The sequence below is a fragment of the Vipera ursinii genome (genome assembly GCF_947247035.1).
Source record: "Vipera ursinii genome assembly, chromosome: 4".
NCBI classification, from domain to species: Eukaryota; Metazoa; Chordata; class Lepidosauria; order Squamata; family Viperidae; genus Vipera; species Vipera ursinii.
Window position 1 is genome coordinate 20,502,126 of NC_139514.1, and position 20,473 is coordinate 20,522,598.

Here is a 20,473-nt window from a genome sequence, read left to right on the forward strand (position 1 = left end):
GGAAAAGCAGAAAAAACTGCCACGCTCATCATGCTCAGCCGTTGGTAGCCACTTTTCCTGCCCACAGCTAATGCAGGATGAGAGATTAAAAATAGCAAGCAACCTACCAGTCACTGCTCTGAAACCACCCTGACTTAAATTGTGTGAGGGTGGCAACATTAACATGCCTGGTTGTTGATAATGTAGGCTGTGAGGCAGTCCTTTTTTATATATATAAAAGGTAAAGGTTCCCCCGCACATGTGTGCTAGTCATTTCCGACTCTAGGGGCTGGTGCTCATCTCCGTTTCAAAGCCAAAGAGCCAGCGCTTGTCCGAGGACATCTCCATGGTCATGTGGCCGGCATGACTAGACGCCAAAGGCGCACGGAATGCCGTTACCTCCCCACCTTAGTGGTCCCTATTTTTCTACTTGCATTTTTATGTGCATTTGAACTGTTAGGTTGGCAGAAGGCTGGGACGAGTAACAGGCTCTCACTCTGCTACGCAGCACTCGGGATTTGACCCGCCAAACTGCCGACCTTCTGATCGACAAGCTCCTAACCCACTGAGCCACCGCGTCCCTTTTTTTATATATACAGATGTACTTTCCTGCTGAGTCAAGGAAGGGAGGAAAACAAATGAACAGGACTATAAGGATGTGTTCTCTGTGAACTCCAGACTTGAAAATGTAGAGATATGACGATGTCTAGACCACTTCAATATAAGAATAAAGCTGCAAATAATAAAGACAAATCAGATCAATCCTGGTTGAGTTTTAAACTGACTTGACAGGAAGTGGAAAACAGAAAGCCTGGGGGTTCTGCAAGTGTTTTTAGTATATTGTCTCTTTAAATATGGGAGATGCATGGAGGAAAAAAATAGAACAATACACTTGGATCTTTTACTTGTTTTTTCTTTGCACTAAGGTCTTAAAAGGTATTAAGAGAATCTGCAGTCTAGAAGAAGTTGCTATGGGTCAAAACCAATGTGGCGTCACTAGATAGTAAAGAGTACCTTATTTGAAGAAGAAACTATTTAAAATATAGCTGTGGGAAATACTCATGTGTAAAAGCAGTTAAAATATCTTTCCCAGAACCTTATTTTACTCCAGGCAATGCATCAACAGTCATTCTTAAATTGGAGATGACTTTCTGTTTGATGATATCTAAAATTAGGTTTACAATCTTGATTTACTGGCCATGATTAAAATTGGTAGAGGATATGAAGCTAGCAACATTGCTAGCCTGTATTATCTATCCACATTTCTGCTTAGCTCCTGTGCGTAAATTACTAAATGGATATGGATTTTTCTTAGAGCAAGGCAATTCTGAAAATTAATTGTTGACAGTTACTAGATTTGCCAGCATTAAATTTCAAAAAGCCTTAAACAACTCACAAATCTAAGATCTTTCCATACTGTCATGTATTTGAAGAAGGCAAAGCTTTGTCTCAGACCGATGATTGTAATGCTTTCTGCATGAAACTGATTTTAAAAGATAATTTGTTATAAAATGCAGATGAAAAGATACTGATCACAAGTAATTTTAAGGACTATATTATCCCATCTTGTGCCAATATTCCTCAAGTTATGACTGTTTGTTTAATGATGATCTGGAATTATGATGGCTTTGGAAAAGGTGCTTTCAGCCAACTCACGGAGAAATGAGGGAGCTGAAATAAGGTAGGGGCCGAAGAGGTAATAAGGCAGTAATATAAGGAGTGTGGGATGCCTCAGGCAAATAGGGGAGCCCCTGGAAGGCCTGGTGCAGGATGCATGTGAGTTCTCTTCACTTGGGCTGAAAATCCTGCTTGGATTTCAGCAGGGATGATTTTCAGCTCCTGATTGTGGCCTCCCAAATTCTCCCCCACCCCCATGAAGCATCCCACCTTCCTTACCTGGGACTCTGCTTAGACCCGTGAGATCACTTTAATGATCACAACCAGGAGTACTGAGAAGAGAAGTTACATGGGCACCTCACTTCAATCAGCAGCTGAGATCCAGTCCCAGTTGTGGGCTACCTGTATTGGCTTCACTGCCTTGCCAAGCCTTTTTAAGCCTTACCAGATAGATCAAAGAGAAAACATGATCAGAAAAGCTAATTCTACTATATTGTAGAGCTGTAATAACAGAATCTTGCGTGTCTGAAAATATATTTTCCCTGTGGTCTCCTTTGTAGCTCAACAAACTGGGGAGGGTCCTTTGTGAACCTCTTGCTTTTTCTCCACCCAATATCCAGCTATGCCTTCTCTTATCTCGCTATTTCTAAACATCTCTTCAACCCATATCCCAGATACCATTACAGCCTGTTTCCATATATATATCTAAAACAGAAAATGTTATTTATACACTTTCTTATTTTCCTTATTTTGGATGTATTTTTGCTCAGAGTATGCATGAAAAGCCAATATGAATATTTTTAAACATTTATGTGTAATAAAGCATCTTTTACATGCAAACCTTGGAAAATTAGCATGAACGTTATTTTTATAAATACAGGTGGTCCTCATTTAAAATCAGCGACTGTTCAAAGTTATAACATACTGAATGGGGGATAATTATCCTCTCACTTAGGGCCATTGCAGTGTCTCATGGTCATGTGATTAGAGCTTGTGACATTTCTTGCTGACTTCCCACAAGCAAAGTCAGTGATGAAGCCGGCGGGAAGTTGGAAATCACAATCACATGAAGTCCTTTTGGTTAAACAACACATACCTTATGGTCCTTGTTTAATGATTGCTGGAACTGTGGATCCTAAACAGCATGATCATATGGTTTTGTTTACTTATAACCATGTTGCTTAAGATTTGAGTTTTTGGTCCCAATATACATATTTTTATGAGCACTTTCTCACTTTGAAACTTGCATTAACATTTTGGAGAATTGTAAATACCAAATTGTGTTTCAATTCCCATAATGGTTGAAAATTTAAATAGTTTAAAGTTTTACATAGTTTTCTTGATAAGATTTCGGAAGTAGTTTGTCAGTACCTTCTTCCTATGGTTAAGAGAGAGTGAATGGCTCAAAATCACTCAGCTGACTTTGTACCTAAGGTGGGACTAGAAGCCACTCTTTCAATTTCTAGCCTGATAGCCTTTAACTACTGCACTGGAATTATACTCTTTATTAAAATGTAATACAGATTAATTTACCTTCCAAATCTGGGCTAGTTTTTTTTCCACTTAAGAGTTAATAATTAAACAAAAAATAAATCTTTTAAGATTTATTTATCTATCTTAGTAGTTATTTAAGAACATAAGAAAAAGAAAGAAAACAAAATAGTAAAGAAATAGAAAAGATATTTATAAGCAGAGACTTGTAAGAATAAATAAAAAATGTTAATGTTATATTAGAGCTACATATTTATAGTATCATTTTTCAATTTAGAATTTCACAATATTAAAATTAAGTTGATATGTACTGATAACACTGATATAGCTTATATAATATGAATTATATATCAACACAAGAAAGGCCAAACATATCTCCTTAATAGGAAATTCTATACTTATTTAGTAAATCAAACAAGATAATTCTATACAAATCTTGTGTTCTCTCCTTTGGATAGTTAGGGAGGTCCAGGGCTTTTTTTGTCATAGAACACGCAGAACGGAGTTCTGGCACCTTTTTTGGATGGAACCTTGTAGGGTAGGCAAGGCAAGCACTGGGGAGGTCTTATCCCTCTCAGTAGCTGAGGCAGAGTTGATGGGAACAAGATAGAAAGCCTTCCCTGGTTAATTCTAGAGTTAGAACGGGGGTCTTCAAACTTGGCCCTTTTACGACTTGTGGACTTCAACTCCCAGAATTCCTCAGCCGGGCATGCTGGCTAAGGAATTCTGGGAGTTGAAGTCTACAAGTCGTAAAAGGGCCAAGTTTGAAGACCCCTGAGTTAGAAGATAGCCTTCTCTTCTTTACTTACAATCTTTCATTGCCATGTTGAGAAAAAGTATTATGCATGTTAGCTCTCAAAGCGGTTTAAGTCTCTTCAAGAGCGAAGTATTATACGTTTAAGTATTATTCTAGTTTTACAGTATTTTTGAAATTGATCCAACTTCAGTGTAACTTGGCTTTGATTTGAATATTCCAGTAAGTGGAAAAGATTAGATAGATATATTACAAATAAATACATTGAAATATCAAAATAGTTGCTAGATTATGAAACTGTTCTAAAGCTCTACAATTGCATCCTGTAAAATCTACAATTCTGTGGTGTCTGTAGTATTTAGTTTCTCCTTTTACACTTTTTTCAAACGATTTGCTGAATCATTCTGAGTGAGAATAGAACAGTCTCAGTAAATATATGACCTTAAAAGTAGGTTATTTTAATATTCTAGTGACTATACTTAGATATGACAGGACGCTGACAGAGTTATTTGCAGATGACATGGAACTGGAAGAGACAGTTAATACTTTTGAGGGGAAAAATCTAAAGGCCTAGATAAGCTTCACTCATGCACTGATATGAACAGGATGGAATTTAACAGTAGAAATGTAGTTTTGCATCAGGCAGAAAAATGTAAGGCACAAGAGTAAGATGGGAAGATTGACTTGGTGGTACAGGTGGTCCTGATCTTACAGCCTCATTTGGGATCATAATTTCTGTCATAAGTCATTGCGGTGGTAAAGTGAGTCAAACCTGATTTTATAACAATTAAGGTCATTAATTAAGATTTTACAACAATCAAGGTCATTAAGTGAATCACAGGCTCGTTAAACAAATCCAGCTTCCCTAATCAATTTTTTTGCCAGTTATTTTGCCAAAAATCAACTGTAAAGGTTGAAAAATGTGATCATGTGACCTCAGGCCATTGGAACAGGTTGTAGTGTTGATTGATAAGCACCTGAATTGGGATTATGTGACCACAAGGTAGTACGATGACAGTGTCAGTAAAAGTCATAAGTCCCTTTTTTTCTGAGTCCATTTAACTGTGAACTATTAAGTGAATGGTTGTAAGTTGAGGATTAATTGTATTCCATATGAAAAGGATCTGGGTTCCTTGTTGACCTGGCTTAAATATGGCTGCTAAAAAGACAAATGCTATCTTGGAGGCCATTAGCAGAAACACAAACTCCAGATCATAAAAAGTAATTTATCATGAAAAGTAATTATTTTGTCCTGATCAGACCCCACGTAAGGTACTATTCGATAGTTCTTGAGCTGACAGAAAAGAATCCTGATATAAGATTATGTCCCCCTATTACTGATCCCAATCCTGGTACAATAGCAAAATCTGCAAGTGGTGCTATCCTTATTTAATTACTACAGTACAAGTTAAGAAAAAAGATTGGTAGACTCCTGGCTTCATTTCCCTTTCCACCAAACATTTCTTCCTGATGGGAAAACACCCACTAATCATGCTTCTTAATGTGGAGTGAGGCCAGTTCACTTGTCTAATTAGTCATCAGACTAACCAGGGCTCTCTCTAAAGAAAAGGAGGGAGAAATTGATCATAAGTGACCCATGACTCTGATTGCAGGGGAATGCTATTGCTACCTATAAATGACCATGGAATTCAGCTTGTATGTCATGGCTGGCAGCATCTGGAAGTCAACAAGAAATGGGCATGGAAAAGATATACTAGAGCAGATTTTGGAACCAGACAATTATGATTGGCCCACCTGTAATAACAAAGAGAGCAAAATGATTACTGTCAGATTTTGAGGTTCCCACAAAGGTGCTCTTATGAGGGAGAATCTATAGGAGGATCAGAAAAGTCAAGTTAGCATCCACAGCCATGAGAGGAAAGCCTTGCCTTTTAAACAATGTATGTCAGTTATGCAATGCCTATGAAAAAGGGTATGGGCTTTATAGCTAGCTGCACAGTTGAAGCCACCAATTCACCATTCCTGCAGATGCCCCTTTATTCAGATGCAAGTAGACCTTGGCCTGGTTATCCTTCTAGGATATGCTTTTTGATATACCACTGATGCATATGTACATATGCTTAGTAACTAATTGTGCTGGACTTTCTCATTTACTCTTATTCAAAGACAATTTTCAAAGATACCGTTAATTGACCTATTTTTAATTGGAGATACTATATGTGGTTATGCATTTTTGTTTTTCATCCAGCTGGAATGAATTCAGATGGAATGAAATATATTATTGCTTATTCAGAAATGAAGTAAATTGCAAACTATTGCTAACTTGGATTTTTTTTAATGTATATGTTGTGAATGTATTTGCTCCATGGCTATTCAGTTAACAAAACTATTAATCAAATTTTTATATGTGATTGTGTATATATGTACTGTATGCATCTATGTGTGGGGTGTATGTGTGTATATATATTTGAAGTAGTAAAATATAAAAAATGAGATATAAAAAGAGAGACATAAAAATGAGACATAAAAAGAAAAATTAAAAAAGAAATTAGACTTTCTTTCTCTGTTAAGTAATTACCATCCTAAACTTTTCTCCAACCTCTTTATCCTTTTTAATCCCCAAATCCTCAAATCAATATTTTTTTTCAACAAAAAAATCCTTACTGTAAAAAAGTGTTTTTTTAAACCAAACTAGTAATCTCTACCATTTTTGCAAGTTTAGTTAATTTTATAATCCAGTCTCCTACTGCAGGCATTAAACTGCTTCTGTAACATATAATAATCTTAATGCAATTAAAATGTTCCCTGTGATACTCTACTTTTTTTATTAATATATGAAAACTTTGTAATATTGAGATTATTGATGTAATGACAGTTTTTTAAAACAGGAAGAGGTTTAAAAAAGAAATAGTTCTTGTGATAATTTCCCCCCCCACTTTCAGTGCTAATTAATGGCATTAATGGGAGGAAAGATTTTCTTAGATTGTATTAGTTCAATTAATTAAAAATAGCATGAGCCACTCTCAGGCTATTTATTCTGATGAGTGATTCTGTGTTTGTGAACTAGTCTTGGTCTGATGATGTGGTTGTTTAGATCATAAAATTCAGAGGCTCTCATATGTCTGCAAAGAAAGTAATAGTGTCTTCCTGCATAATCTTGCATAATCCTGCATAAGACTTGGTGGAGCAGTGGGCTAATGGCTCCTTAAGTAACACCAGCTGCCTGCAATTAGTGCAGGTTCAAGTCCCACCAGGCTCAAGGTTGACTCAGCCTTCCATCCTTCTGAGGTAGGTAAAATGAGGACCCAGATTGTTGGGGGCAATAAGTTGACTTTGTAATAATGCCGCTTGGGGGGGGGGGAAGCCCTAATAAGCAGACATATACATAGAATGAAGGCTATTGCTAAGCACATTGATTTGTGCTTTAGATTGTAAGCTGCCCTGAGTCTTCGGAGAAGGGCGGGATATAAATGGGATTTTTAAAAAAATGCATTAATTTCTATTATATAGTAGAATCTATGTAATATATAATCCACACATCTCCAAGTTGCCAAGGTTGAGAAATACTGGTCTAATGGATGCTCTCATTCTTGATAATGAATGAATGAATAAGTGAATGAGTTACTTCATGTCCTGTAATAGATGGTAAAACTGATCACATAACTTAATCTAAAACAGTTAAAGAGTATATAATTATGTACAGGCATATTCAACTAATTAAAAGAATTTGAATTCAGTTATCAACATGTGGGAGATGTTTATTTGGACTGACTAATGGCAAAATGCTAGAAATAGCAGTCATCCAATGTCTACAATCCATTTTTTCACGACTAGAGTGCTTCTGCAATATAGGGAGGTATAGGGGCACGGTGGTGCAGCTCGTTGGTGATAGTGCAAGTGGGGATGGTTTGGAACAAAATATTTGGCTGTAAATATTTTTTTAAAAAATACTGTATCCTGTGTTATTGTATAATTCTATTACTCTGGAACTGACAAAATATTAAAAAGATGGAAAGCAAAATATGGAATTCAAAAACTATTTTTCTCTTAAGCTTTAATTTTGTAAACTTTTATTATGATTATATCCCATGTTTATTATAACATACAGTCATGGCCGAAATTGTTGGCACCCCAGAAATTTTTCCAGAAAATCAAGTATTTCTCACAGAAAAGTATTGCAGGAACACATGTTTTGCTATACACAGGTTTATTCCCTTTGTGTGTATTGGAACACAACAAAAAAAGGGAGGAAAAAAAGCAAATTGGACATAATGTCAAACAAAACTCCAAAAATGGGCCGGACAAAATTATTGGCACCCTTTCAAAATTGTGGGTAAACAAGATTGTATCAAGCATGTGATGCTCCTTTAAACTCACCTGGGGCAAGTAACAGGTGTGGGCAATATAAAAATCACACCTGAAAGCAGATAAAAAGGAGAGAAGTTCACTTAGTCTTTCCATTGTGTGTCTGTGTGTGCCACACTAAGCATGGACAACAGAAAGAGGAGAAGAGAACTGTCTGAGGACTTGAGAACCAAAATTGTGGACAAATATCAACAATCTAAAGGTTACAAGTCCATCTCCAGAGATCTAGCTTTGCCTTTGTCCACAGTGCACAACATTATCAAGAAGTTTGTAACCCATGGCACTGTAGCGAATCTTCCTGGTTCTGGACAGAAGAGAAAAATTGATGAAAGGTTGCAACGCAGGATAGTCCGGATGGTGGATAAGCAGCCCCAAACAAGTTCCAAAGAAATGCAAGCTGTCCTGCAGGCTCAGGGAGCATCAGTGTCGGTGCGAACTATCCGTCGACATTTAAATGACATGAAACGCTATGGTAGGAGACCCAGGAGGACCCCACTGCTGACACAGAGACATAAAAAAGCAAGATTACAGTTTGCCAAAATGTACTTGAGTAAGCCAAAATCCTTCTGGGAAAACGTCTTGTGGACAGATGAGACCAAGATAGAGCTTTTTGGTAAAGCACATCATTTTACTGTTTACCGAAAACGAAATGAGACCTACAAAGAAAAGAACACAGTACCTACAGTGAAATATGGTGGAGGTTCAATGATGTTTTGGGGTTGTTTTGCTACCTCTGGCACTGGGTGCCTTGAATGTGTGCAAGGCATCATGAAATCTGAGGATTACCAAAGGATTTTGGGTCGCACTGTAGAGCCCAGTGTCAGAAAGCTGGGTTTGCATCCGAGATCTTGGGTCTTCCAGCAGGCCAATGACCCCAAACATACGTCAAAAAGCACCCAGAAATGGCTGGCAAGAAAGCGCTGGAGAGTTCTGCAGTGGCCAGCAATGAGTCCAGATCTGAATCCCAATGAACACCTGTGGAGAGATCTTAAAATTGCTGTTGGGAAAAGGCGCCCTTCCAATAAGAGAGACCTGGAGCAGTTTGCAAAGGAAGAGTGGTCCAAAATTCTGGGTGAGAGGTGTAAGAAGCTTATTGATGGTTATAGGAAGCGACTGATTTCAGTTATTTTTTCCAAAGGGTATGCAACTAAATATTAAGTTAAGGGTGCCAATAATTTTGTCCGGCCCATTTTTGGAGTTTTGTTTGACATTATGTCCAATTTGCTTTTTTTTCCTCCCTTTTTTGTTGTGTTCCAATACACACAAAGGGAATAAACCTGTGTATAGCAAAACATGTGTTCCTGCAATACTTTTCTGTGAGAAATACTTGATTTTCTGAAAAAATTTCTGGGGTGCCAACAATTTCGGCCATGACTGTACATAAACTAACCCAGTGTCCATATGCAGCCCTGGACATCTGGTAATGTGGCTCCACAATATATATATAAGTTTGTTATCTATTGTTATGTATATACAGTAACTATATTATATATTTTATATTATGTTTATATGCGGCCCAAGACAATTCTTCACTCACTGGGGACCAGGCAAGTCAAAAGATTGGATAACCATGAACTGACCTCTTCATATGATACTATGTCTTATCATAGACCATCCTATTGTGTATTCTGTTATAATTCTTTGTAGAAATAATCCAATTCCATTTTCAAAATGGAAACCTGATAGTAGCCTCTGATGGTGTTTGTAATTAATAAGCGTTCCAGAAGAGAAAATAAATTATCTTACAGATGCAACTTATTTTCAAATAATGGCATCAAGTATTTATGGAAAAGCAAATAACTGACTCAAGAATAGACTGAGAATCTTTTAATATAATGGGCCTTTTAATATTAGATAGCATTCTGCAGTATACTCCATATGATCTAATTTGACTGAAGAAAATAAGAATAAAAAAACCCACATTAAGTAAGTTTCTTGCCAGTTTCTCTGACAGTGTATTTGACTTCTATACAGCATCTGGATTTACAACTGAAAGAACTCAAAGTAATTTAAAAAATTGTTCAAGGAACAACAAGTGCTGTATTTAAAGACTATTCAGCAAATAAATAGAAGAGATTGATTACAAAACTGCTTGCATTCTTCTTCTTAGATAAGCTGTGGGAGGCTATTAGAACACATTCAACTTTACCTATTGTAGAATTCAGTAAAATTGATGTTGCACAATGAGGCTGAAACATCAGAGTTGGTTCTTTTTCTCTATTAAAACTTTTGGATGAAGTAGACGTAATAATCACTATGGCTAAATTGCTTATCCATCTAAGCCTTTGTAAGGATCTTCTCCCTCCATACTGTTCAATATGTACGTTTGTTTATAGCATATGATATTAAGGCTGTTTTGAGAAATCCATGGTGAGAGTTACAACAATTAAGTGAGTATATGAACAACTACTTTGATTGTTGAAATTGCAAGAACAATGGAAAATTGTTTACAATATTGGCAAATTTAACGTAAAGGTAAACATCCTAAACTCAAACTCAACTAATGGTGATTACATGGATATCACAATGTACGGACAGGGTTTTTTTGGTACAGAGTGGAAGAGGTTTACCATGTCCTTTGTGTTTTTTAACTTTCCAGTTGAGCCTACAGCTCTGTGATTTCCTTGTGGTTTTAATCTTAAGTAGTAACCAGGCCTAACCCTCCTTAGCTTCTTTCAAGGTCAGCCAAGCCTACTAAGAAGTGGGGGGGGGGAATGAAAAAGACATGGGATGGCAAATTCTTCCTAAAAAAATTACTGTAAGCTTAAGAGCACAATAAAAATCAGAGTGTGAAAAGTCTTGTGTACACCACAAGTTGTATCTGGAACTGAGCTTGTTTGCCTTTCATTGGGTCTTTGAAGGACATTTCCCACCACTGAAAGGGCAGTTTAAGACCATAATAAGAATAGTTCTGGATCAGACCAAATACCTCTGTTCCTTCAATGGGTAACCTTTAGGAAATTCATATGCAGGGTGTAAGAAAAACGATATCTTCCACTTGGTTGTGGTGCTGAAAGTTGTAGTCCTCTTGATACATAAACTCTGTGTGTGGTGGGAATGGTGTAGTCATTCTCACTAAACATGTTCAACCTGTAACTATCACTGCCTAAATATCTCTTGGATTCATTATGGGAAATGTAAGTGGATGTTTCTCTTTCAGATAAGCCCATATGTTCACCACCCGCAATGCAATATAAACATTTTTATTCATCATCTTATGTATAAAATTTCTATATTGCTTTTCCTTGACCAGCTCGAATGAGTGTATATAGATACTGAAATAATTACTACTATCAGAGATTACCTTGAAAGCAATGTAGTTGCTATAAATGAAATTACTGAAAAGAAAATATATGGATTATGATTGTGTTGCACCATACATTTCACATAGAAATATATTGGAAACCACTTGACATTTTTTGATGGGAAATGGTATAATAATGCTGTAAATAAATAAGAAAGAAATACTCACTCCATGGGCACAATAATATCTGCTTCAGCATTGCTAACTTTTTTTTATTAAAAATAGTAGATCAAATCCTGTGATACTGAGCAACTGAATTTTATTTAAAAAGCTTTTCTTTGTATGCAGCCAATGTAGTGTCAAAGAATATGTCATCTGGCAAAACACAGTCTTGCATTTAAGAAGTTATCTGTGCAGCATATTATTAGCATTTGCGTTGCAGAGTAACTTTAATTTTGTTTTCTTCTTTTCACTTCATTAACTTTTCTTCCCATTACATTCTTAATTCCTTGATAGTATAGGTTTCTTTTAGTTGCTACATGTTGTTCTTAAGAGCTGACACTTAATGAATGTAAAAGTGTTTTCTTATCTTCCATTGTCATATGGATTTTTAAAATGTCTGTTTTAAGCCAACTTTAGGGAGTAAGAATCTTGAAGGTATTATGTACCCCTCCCTTAAAGAATATATCTCAAATTTGGTGGTTTAAGGGCCCTACAACTTGCTATTTTACAAACTAGTAAAAAAATCCCAAGAAATCTAGATTACATGCTGTATGTCAAACTCGATCGTGTCACATGATGTAACGTGATATATTGTGACTTTTTTGCCTTTGTGGAACCCGGGTGGGCGTGGCCTGCATGTGACGCATCTGGCCCACAGGCCGCCAATTTGACACCCCTGCTATATGTAAACAGAGAAATCCACCCTGATACAGTATTGCATCATAATATGCTATTACTTCATTCAGAGGGGAGTGGTGGTTCAGCAGTTAAAGATGCTGAGCTTGTCAGCTGGAAAGCTGATGGCCTGGGTTCAAGACCAGAGTGCTGCACAACGGGTGAGCTCCCATTACTTGCCCCAGCTACTGCCTACCTAGCAGTTCAAAAGCATGCAAATAGACACCATGTGTCTCGGTGTATAGTCATGCTGGCCACATGACCATAGAAATGCCTTCAGACAACACTGGTTCCCTTGGTTAAGAAACGGAGATGAGAGCACCACTTCCTAGAGTGGGAAACAACTGGACAGAGGACACCTTTACAATCACCTTTACTTCATTACAGAGAGGTGCAGAAATAAATTCTAAGCATTTTTTAATATATGCCTTTATGCTTATAGAAACACTTTTCACATGGAAAATCCTATTTTTTAAAGCAACAAATGTTTTAATGTTTAAATGTTTAGGATTTAGAAATTAATGAAGATCTATTTAATTATGTATCATAATAGTTCAGCCTTCCCACTTAGGTGACTTTTAGATAAGACTTTTCCTAGGAGATTGCTGAGTGAAAAATCCTGTAATCCAATAGATTTGAAGGGCAGTAGGCTGAGAAGGAGTATAGTAATAAGAATGTAGAGCTGTGAGCTGGTCAAAGATGCAGATGCTTAAGAAATAAATGAATTGGAAACCAATAGGAGGAATAAAATATTTAGGCTAGTTACTCATAACACAACTCAACCTCACAAGGTTGTTGTTGTGGGAAAACAACACAGGAGGAGAAAGGAGTATTGTGTGTCTTCATCACCTTGAGTTATTTATAAAGATAATAAACGGGGAAATAAATAAAATTATTGTTTGTCTCCATTCCAAATGTTTAATAATATATGGGAAAATAATCCACTGATGACTTTTTTTCTGCTTATATTTACAGGATAAATTAACCCAGGAGTGTGTGTTCAGAGAACAATTTGAAGAGAACTGGTATAATACATACTCATCAAACCTATATAAGCATGTGGACACTGGAAGACGATATTATGTCGCATTAAATAGAGATGGAACCCCCAGAGAAGGGACCAGGACTAAAAAGCATCAGAAATTCACACATTTTTTACCTAGGCCAGTGGACCCTGAGAAAGTCCCTGAACTATATAAGGATATTTTAAGCCAAAGTTGACAAAGACATTTCCTTCACTTGAGCCCTTAAAAACCAACAACCACTATAAAGGTTTCATGCGGTGGGTTCTTAATTGATTAGCTGTGTCATCACATCAGCTCCACTGTTGCCAAACTATGTCGCATGCATAATATATGATGGAGGCTTGGATGAAACTTGCTGATGGTGTTCCGCACTTAAAAGGTTTGTCTTCTGGAAGAGAGCCTATGCCCATCACTTGATTTATTGAGTGAGAAAGAAAGAGTGAGAATGTTTGAGAGTGAAAGCAGAAGCTGAAGAACGAAGGAAGGGGGGAAAGGCCTGATGCATGCTGGGAAATAGACACGCTTTTAAATTTTTTGGTCTGTTGTATACTTCATCCTAGATCAGCATAGCTGCCATACTTTTGACTCATGAAGAATTTTGGCTGGTGGCCTGCTCAAGTGTACGCTGCATTTTTTTTTTAAAAGCAAAGGCATGGAGGGTATGGTCTGTCTAAAATCCAAACAGGAAAAAAGAGACTTATTTTCAGTTTTGACTGCTCAGTTGAGAGTCACCCCTTAATGAATTTCAAGTAAAGACCTCTTAGTAATACAGGATTTTTTTTAAAAAAAGTTAAATTTATTTATAGAAATCCAAAGGCAACATTTTATTTATTTTATATATTTATTTATTATATAGAGTTTATTTTTAATGACATATGTACAGGCCAGATAGGCAGATTGGAAGCTATAGGCTCTGGAAAACATTTCAACAGCAAAGACTGCTACGACCGTGTGATTAAATTCATACAAGTCAAACATAAAGGTGCATGGAGGCAAGGAGGAATCTAGGGATCCTAATGTACTAAAGGCAACAATATTTTTTGTGCCCATATTATTGTAAAATTATGCACACCACTCATGACTCTTGAGTGCTTACTCTTCTGACTGCTTGTTTCATAGCTTAAAATCTCCCCCTTTTCCTCTCCCTCTCTTACTGAGGATTAAAGATAAAACTGGGTCTTCAAAACTTTAATTCTGTGTCTGTAGTATTTCCTCTTTGATAAGCAACTTATCAAACTTATTTCTACAAACTTCCCAGTTGTGGAATAAAAAACACAAGGAAATAAAATAAGGGTTGGTATATGATATATTCTACTTGTTAAACCTACTGCAGATTATACCAAAGCTACATCATAAATATGTATGAGGTTGTTTTTTTTATTTAAGCAGAATGTCAGAAATATTCTAATGTTTTATTAGGATATTTTTGTACCAGTTAAGGTTCTCTCTCACTAGTAGTAACAAAGGCCAGAGACAAAACTCTCTCTCTTGTAAACTTGTTTAATTGTGCACTTGATTATCTACTCTGAAATTACACAAGTTCCATGGGGGTTATTATCTTTCATGGGAAAAATGCTTTCATTGTGGTCTATCATAATACATATAGGACTCTTGCAGATGACAAGAGTACATTTCTATTGAGAATTACAATGTGGGTGAAAGTACTATACTTAAATTATGTTTCAAATGTTCTTAAAGCATATTGTGCTGGCTGCACTGCATAATGTGTATCAGTGAGGATTGTGTAACATAATGAGTGCAAGCATACCTTTTGTTAGTAGCTATAATTTGGGCTTACCCATAGAGGAGAGGCTTTGTCATAAAGCCCTAAGATCAACAGAGGCCGCAGAAACCTTGACAATGACTGCAGTTCATGCACTTACATGTACATACCATTTCAATAAAAGTTGGCAGCGGAAATGTAGAGAGTTTAGACTACAGTAATATAGTCAGCTCAACATGGCTCTGGTTATAGGCTGGATTCTATGTAAAATGGGAGTGCTCTGTTCTTCCAAGCAGGATTTGCACATAACACTATGCCATAGAATAAAGATAGTAAATAACATGCATAATGTATAACATACAGAGTGGCCCCAATAAAGAAAGTGAGTCTTATTTGGGGGTAGCAAACCTCAGTCTGAAATTAATGTTGTTGCTGAGTTACAAGACCTGGCTTCTGTTCATTATATTTTGTCATCTTCCAAATTCTTGCCTTTTTTTGCTTTCTTTTGATCTTATTTTTTGCAATTTAAAAAAGGAGAGAACAAACCAAATCATTATATTTTTACCTGCAAAACTGATTAATGTTTAATAAAACATGATTAAAGATTTTGGATTAGAATTAGATGCAAAAGTAGTAAAGGAATTGTAGAGGATGGTAGCATATGCATTGATTGTGCTGCAATGCAATAATTTGCTAGAAGTAAAGAGTTGCTCATTGTGAACTCAAAATCCATCTCAATCTCTATTAAAACCAATAGAGTTGTTCTACTGGAAGCTACTAGAAGCCCTTGTGGCACAGTGGTTTGAATGCAATATTACAAGCTAACTGCCCACAATCTGAAGTTCGATCCTGCTAGGGCTCAAGGTTGGCTCAGCCTTCCATCTTTCCAAGGTTGGTAAAATGAGGACCCATATTGTTGAGAAAAATATGCTGACATTGTAACTGCTCAGAGTGCTGTAAAGCACTGTGAAGATTTATATTGCCATTGAAGCAATCCCAGAACTATATATTTATACCATGACTTTCCACAAGAAGGTCTTCTCAAACAACAAGCAGTTTCAGGTCTGAAGTAGCAATCAATTAGGAATAAATTTTGATGAAAAATGGTTAATATATTCAAGATGAATTATTATTCTTTTAATTGGTTGTATGGTTGCCCTTTGGAAAGAAATTGAACAAGAAAATGCAGTAAATTCATATGATCAGTTTTAGGTCAGAACAATTTCTTATTTTCTACTTGTTTTGCTGAAATATTAAATGATCTCTACCCTTGAAGTCAGTGAGTTAAATATTTTCCTGCCATTTCTAAAATAATCAGTGGTGCAAGATTGTAGTTATGAAGACACAGACATACTTACATACTATGGGAGATGGAAAACAAATATGGGATTATTATTTTAGGAATAAACTTGTGTCAAATGTATCCATAGTGTGTAGCTAATCTACAACACCTAGTCTTGGGTAATTTCTAGATGTGATAAGATGCAGCTGTTCACAATTAGTTTGTTGGAGAGCTGTCCTATATAATTGTCAGCTATATTTATGTGAATGCCATAAGCAGCATCCACAAGGGGGGGGGGAGAGTCATCAAAAAAGTCAAGATGGTGGTTATGACAACACACTAGAAACTACCACTTTGTGTATATTTGTGAAGTTGCATGTGTCTCTTGTAATGGCTTGATGCCATCTTTCCTTTTTTTTAACCACCTCCCCCCTTTCCCAAGACATTGCTGAATGGCATAACATGTACATTATTCATTGTTGGTTTAGCACAAAAATGTTCATTTTATTAGGATCAATGAGAGCTCTCCATGACATTAAAATGAAAAAGGTCTTATCAATCTATTTTCAGTTCATATTATAACCAAATATAAGACACTCTGAATTTATTATGAATTGCTAAGCAAATTAGACTAGGATCAATCCTTTGAAACTGACACCTAGATTGACTCCAAGAAACACCAAACATATAATTACAAAAAAATTAATACTATAAACTATATAAATATATTTCAAGTGGTACCTTAAATACTGAACTGAGAATCAAACCTATGAAATCTAGCATGACTTAAGTATGACCAGGATTGAACTGTTATTTTTTTGCTCAGAGCTAATTATTTAAGAAGTTTATTCTATTTTGTAATAACTTTTTTTACCACCACCTGTAAGTTATCTTTTTTAACCTTTGCCTCACATTGAAATGAATCAGTTGCATCTTTACCTATAAAGTAGGCACATGCAATACAGTATTAAATAAAAAGTTCAGAGCTCACTGACAATGCATGAGCAATCCATCTAGAGCAGGGGTGTCAAACTGCCTGCCCGTGGGCTGGTTGCATCATGCAGAGGCCACGCCCACCTCAACTCCGGCAATGCAAAACAAGTTGTGATACATCGCGACACATCACATGACGTGGCGAGTTTGACACCCGTGATCTAGCGCTTTATAAAATTGCCTACCAGAGACTGCAGACATAGGTGGCATGTCAAGCACCTGATAAGCCTTAATGCTGGTCTGTATTCAACTTGATGGTTCACAAGTTACACAGACCTCTTGTTTAAATGGTCAAACCACTTTCACTGGAAATATGCCAGAGTTTTTAAGATGACTTTAAATATAAATTACTTTTCAACTCCATCTTTAAAATTTGAACCATAAATTGATCATCTTACGAGGAAGTGGGATAAAGTACAGCATGTTCAACATCTGATAGCAAAAAGATGTACGCATGTATATCTATATGGATAAAAGTATGTATATGTATATCTATCTATATGTATGATAGATATAGGTGTGTATGTATGTATGTCTACCTGTGTAGTTGCATAATGATGGATTCAAGGAGCAATAAGCATCCAGATTTGCACTATGTCCACAAAAATGTTAAGGACACTCATAAGCAAGGTCAGCTTTGCCACAACTGACCAGAATAAATAAGACCATATTTTTAGCCTTAATGTGGAATTTGCTGGGGGTGGGGGTGGGGTTTGATCATAGACAGATCATTAATATTACTTAATGTGTTTTAATTTATTTTTTTGTATTTTTTAAAGAAAGGACTAAAATAAGCAAGAAAAAAATGTTATGACTTTGTGGCAGTTGATATAATAAACTATAATCAATATATTCAAATAACCCATAGTGTTGTGTTGGATATTTGAATATTTAGAGATAAGGAATTATCATAGATGTTTTCTTGAACATGGATATTTTGGCTCATAGTAGCAGACTTCCGAGCTTTTTGTACCATATGGAAAACAAGTAAAACCAATGACTGACAATTTCTATTCAACAAAACACTGTTTTTCATGTATCACTCTTATCCATTTATGTCTCTAAGCAGGACACAATAATTCCAAAATAGGGCTTAAGACAAATTTTATCTTTCTCCCCATAAGGCATTAACAATTAAATATCAAAGGTTGCACCTTTAATTGACCCTTGATATATAGACATTTGTTTTTCTATTAATAGTGTGGCCTTATAGATGATGGCTTATTCCAAACAGGACCTATAGACAAGGCTACATCTAACACTTTTGCATTTGGAAAAGGCAAAGAAAGTACCTTCTATTAAAGTTCTCCAGGTATGGTGGAAAAAGTCAAGATACCAGATGTGATTTTTTTGGGGGGGTGTCTAAAGTTCACATTGGCTTCTTTTGACTGCCTATTGGACTCCAAAAAACAAGAAAGATATAACGAGGTTTTTCTAAGCAGTTTCTTTTATTGTTCCTTGCCTAAAGCTGATTACTTTCACCATTAAACATATACTCTGAGAACAACTAGTGAGGAGTGGTTTTAACTCTCTTCATTGTCTTTTGTTCCTCTGTAATACATTCCCTTCCTCCTGGGAATCTGCACTACATCCCATCACACTGCTTACATATTTCTTGGCTAAATTTCAGAAGTGGTTTGCCACTGTCTCCTACCTAGGGCTGAAAGTGAGTGACTGGTCCAAGGTCATCCAATTAGCTTTGTGCCTAACTCACAGTCTCCTGTCCCAAAGGTGCTTTTTCAAGAGGCAATTACACTTTGTTTTTCCTTGAAGGCGTTTCATTTCTCATCTAAGAAGATTCTTCAGTTCTGACTGAATGGTGGAGAATGGAAGGATTTATATTCCTTGTAGTCAGGCTTTTGAAAAAGCACCTTTGGGACAACCATGACCAGGATGACTGAGAATTTCCATAAACATCATAGTCTCCGGGTTTCTAGCCTGTGATATACTGTGTATAAAGAGCAAACTTCAGTCACACCATCATAGTGACCATCTTGATTTTACTATAACCTACCAAATTCACATTTATAATATGAAGAAACCCTTACTGTTGCTATTCAGTTCTACATGCAAGTAAGCACATAACACTGGCACTTTTTAATAATTCACACAGACAAAAATGCTAAATCCATGAATGTTACCCAATTACACGAAACTAAATACAAAAAAGATTCACACTTGTATGCATTTATTTTTAGGATTTGCAGTTGACTATCAAACTGTACTCACAGAATTGCCTGTCAGTGGGTCATACAAAACAGTTGGACATCAAATTTTACTCACAAAACTGCCTGTCAGTGGGTCATATGAAACCCCTTAAATTTTGTGGGGCAATTTTGTGTTCTTCAGACATACTTTGGAATCCCTGGAGCTATTGAATTTAACAATTGGTGATGCCTAACTTTGGTTTCTATATGTTATTTATCAGATATCAAATTTGACAAATTTCTAATCTATTATGTATCAGCTTGGAATAATACGGTACTGAGACCTATTTTTCAAAGGGGTCTTCTGACAACAGTACCAAAAGGACCAATCTATTTTCATGGAAATCAGTGAGATTCTCCCTTTTAACAAATCAGCCTTGTTGCAAAAATAATTGGACCGTTTCTGCAGAACACAGACAAAACTAACTGACGTTTGTAGTACATTTTTCATCATGCCATTTAAGCAAAGAATCTATATGCTTTTCTTAGAACAGTTGAATCCACTTCTTACACCATCTCCCCTTTTTTGGTATTTTTATTTTAAGGATGCATGTTCTTGTTCTCATTTCACCTGCAAGATTGAGAGCTGCTTTTGTATTTAGCACAGTCTTTATCTAAAGAGTAAAATTGTGTCCTGCATTCAAAACATTTTTTTTTATAAAATAGTCCGATTTCACATTCACATTTACTCTACCTACATTATAATTATGGGTAATAGCATTTAACCCAATGTTCTAGTGATTCACCTTTTCAGTTGTTTAGGAGCAAAATCTCCTTGATTCATCTCCCCATCATCACTTTGGAGATGAATTCTGTAGAACGCTGATTAATCTCAGATTACAAGTTTCAGAAGGCTGACTTTAATTCACTCATGAAAGCTAACAAAGGTTTTTGAACAATATTCTGTAACAACATTTTATTCACACCTGCCTTAG

The 20,473-nt window shown here is 36.2% G+C and overlaps 1 protein-coding gene across 2 annotated transcripts in view; it reads left to right on the plus strand.

Annotated features, from left to right (window-relative positions):
* Nucleotides 1-14,517, plus strand: part of FGF9 (fibroblast growth factor 9) — a 45,060-nt gene extending 30,543 nt beyond the window's left edge. For both annotated transcript variants that reach the window (XM_083361868.1, XM_083361869.1), the window contains exon 3: nucleotides 13,284-14,517. In XM_083361868.1, the coding sequence (XP_083217994.1) occupies nucleotides 13,284-13,529 (246 nt within the window). In that variant the 3' untranslated portion in view covers nucleotides 13,530-14,517. The remainder of the gene's footprint in view (nucleotides 1-13,283) is intronic.
* Nucleotides 14,518-20,473: the final 5,956 nt, after the last annotated feature.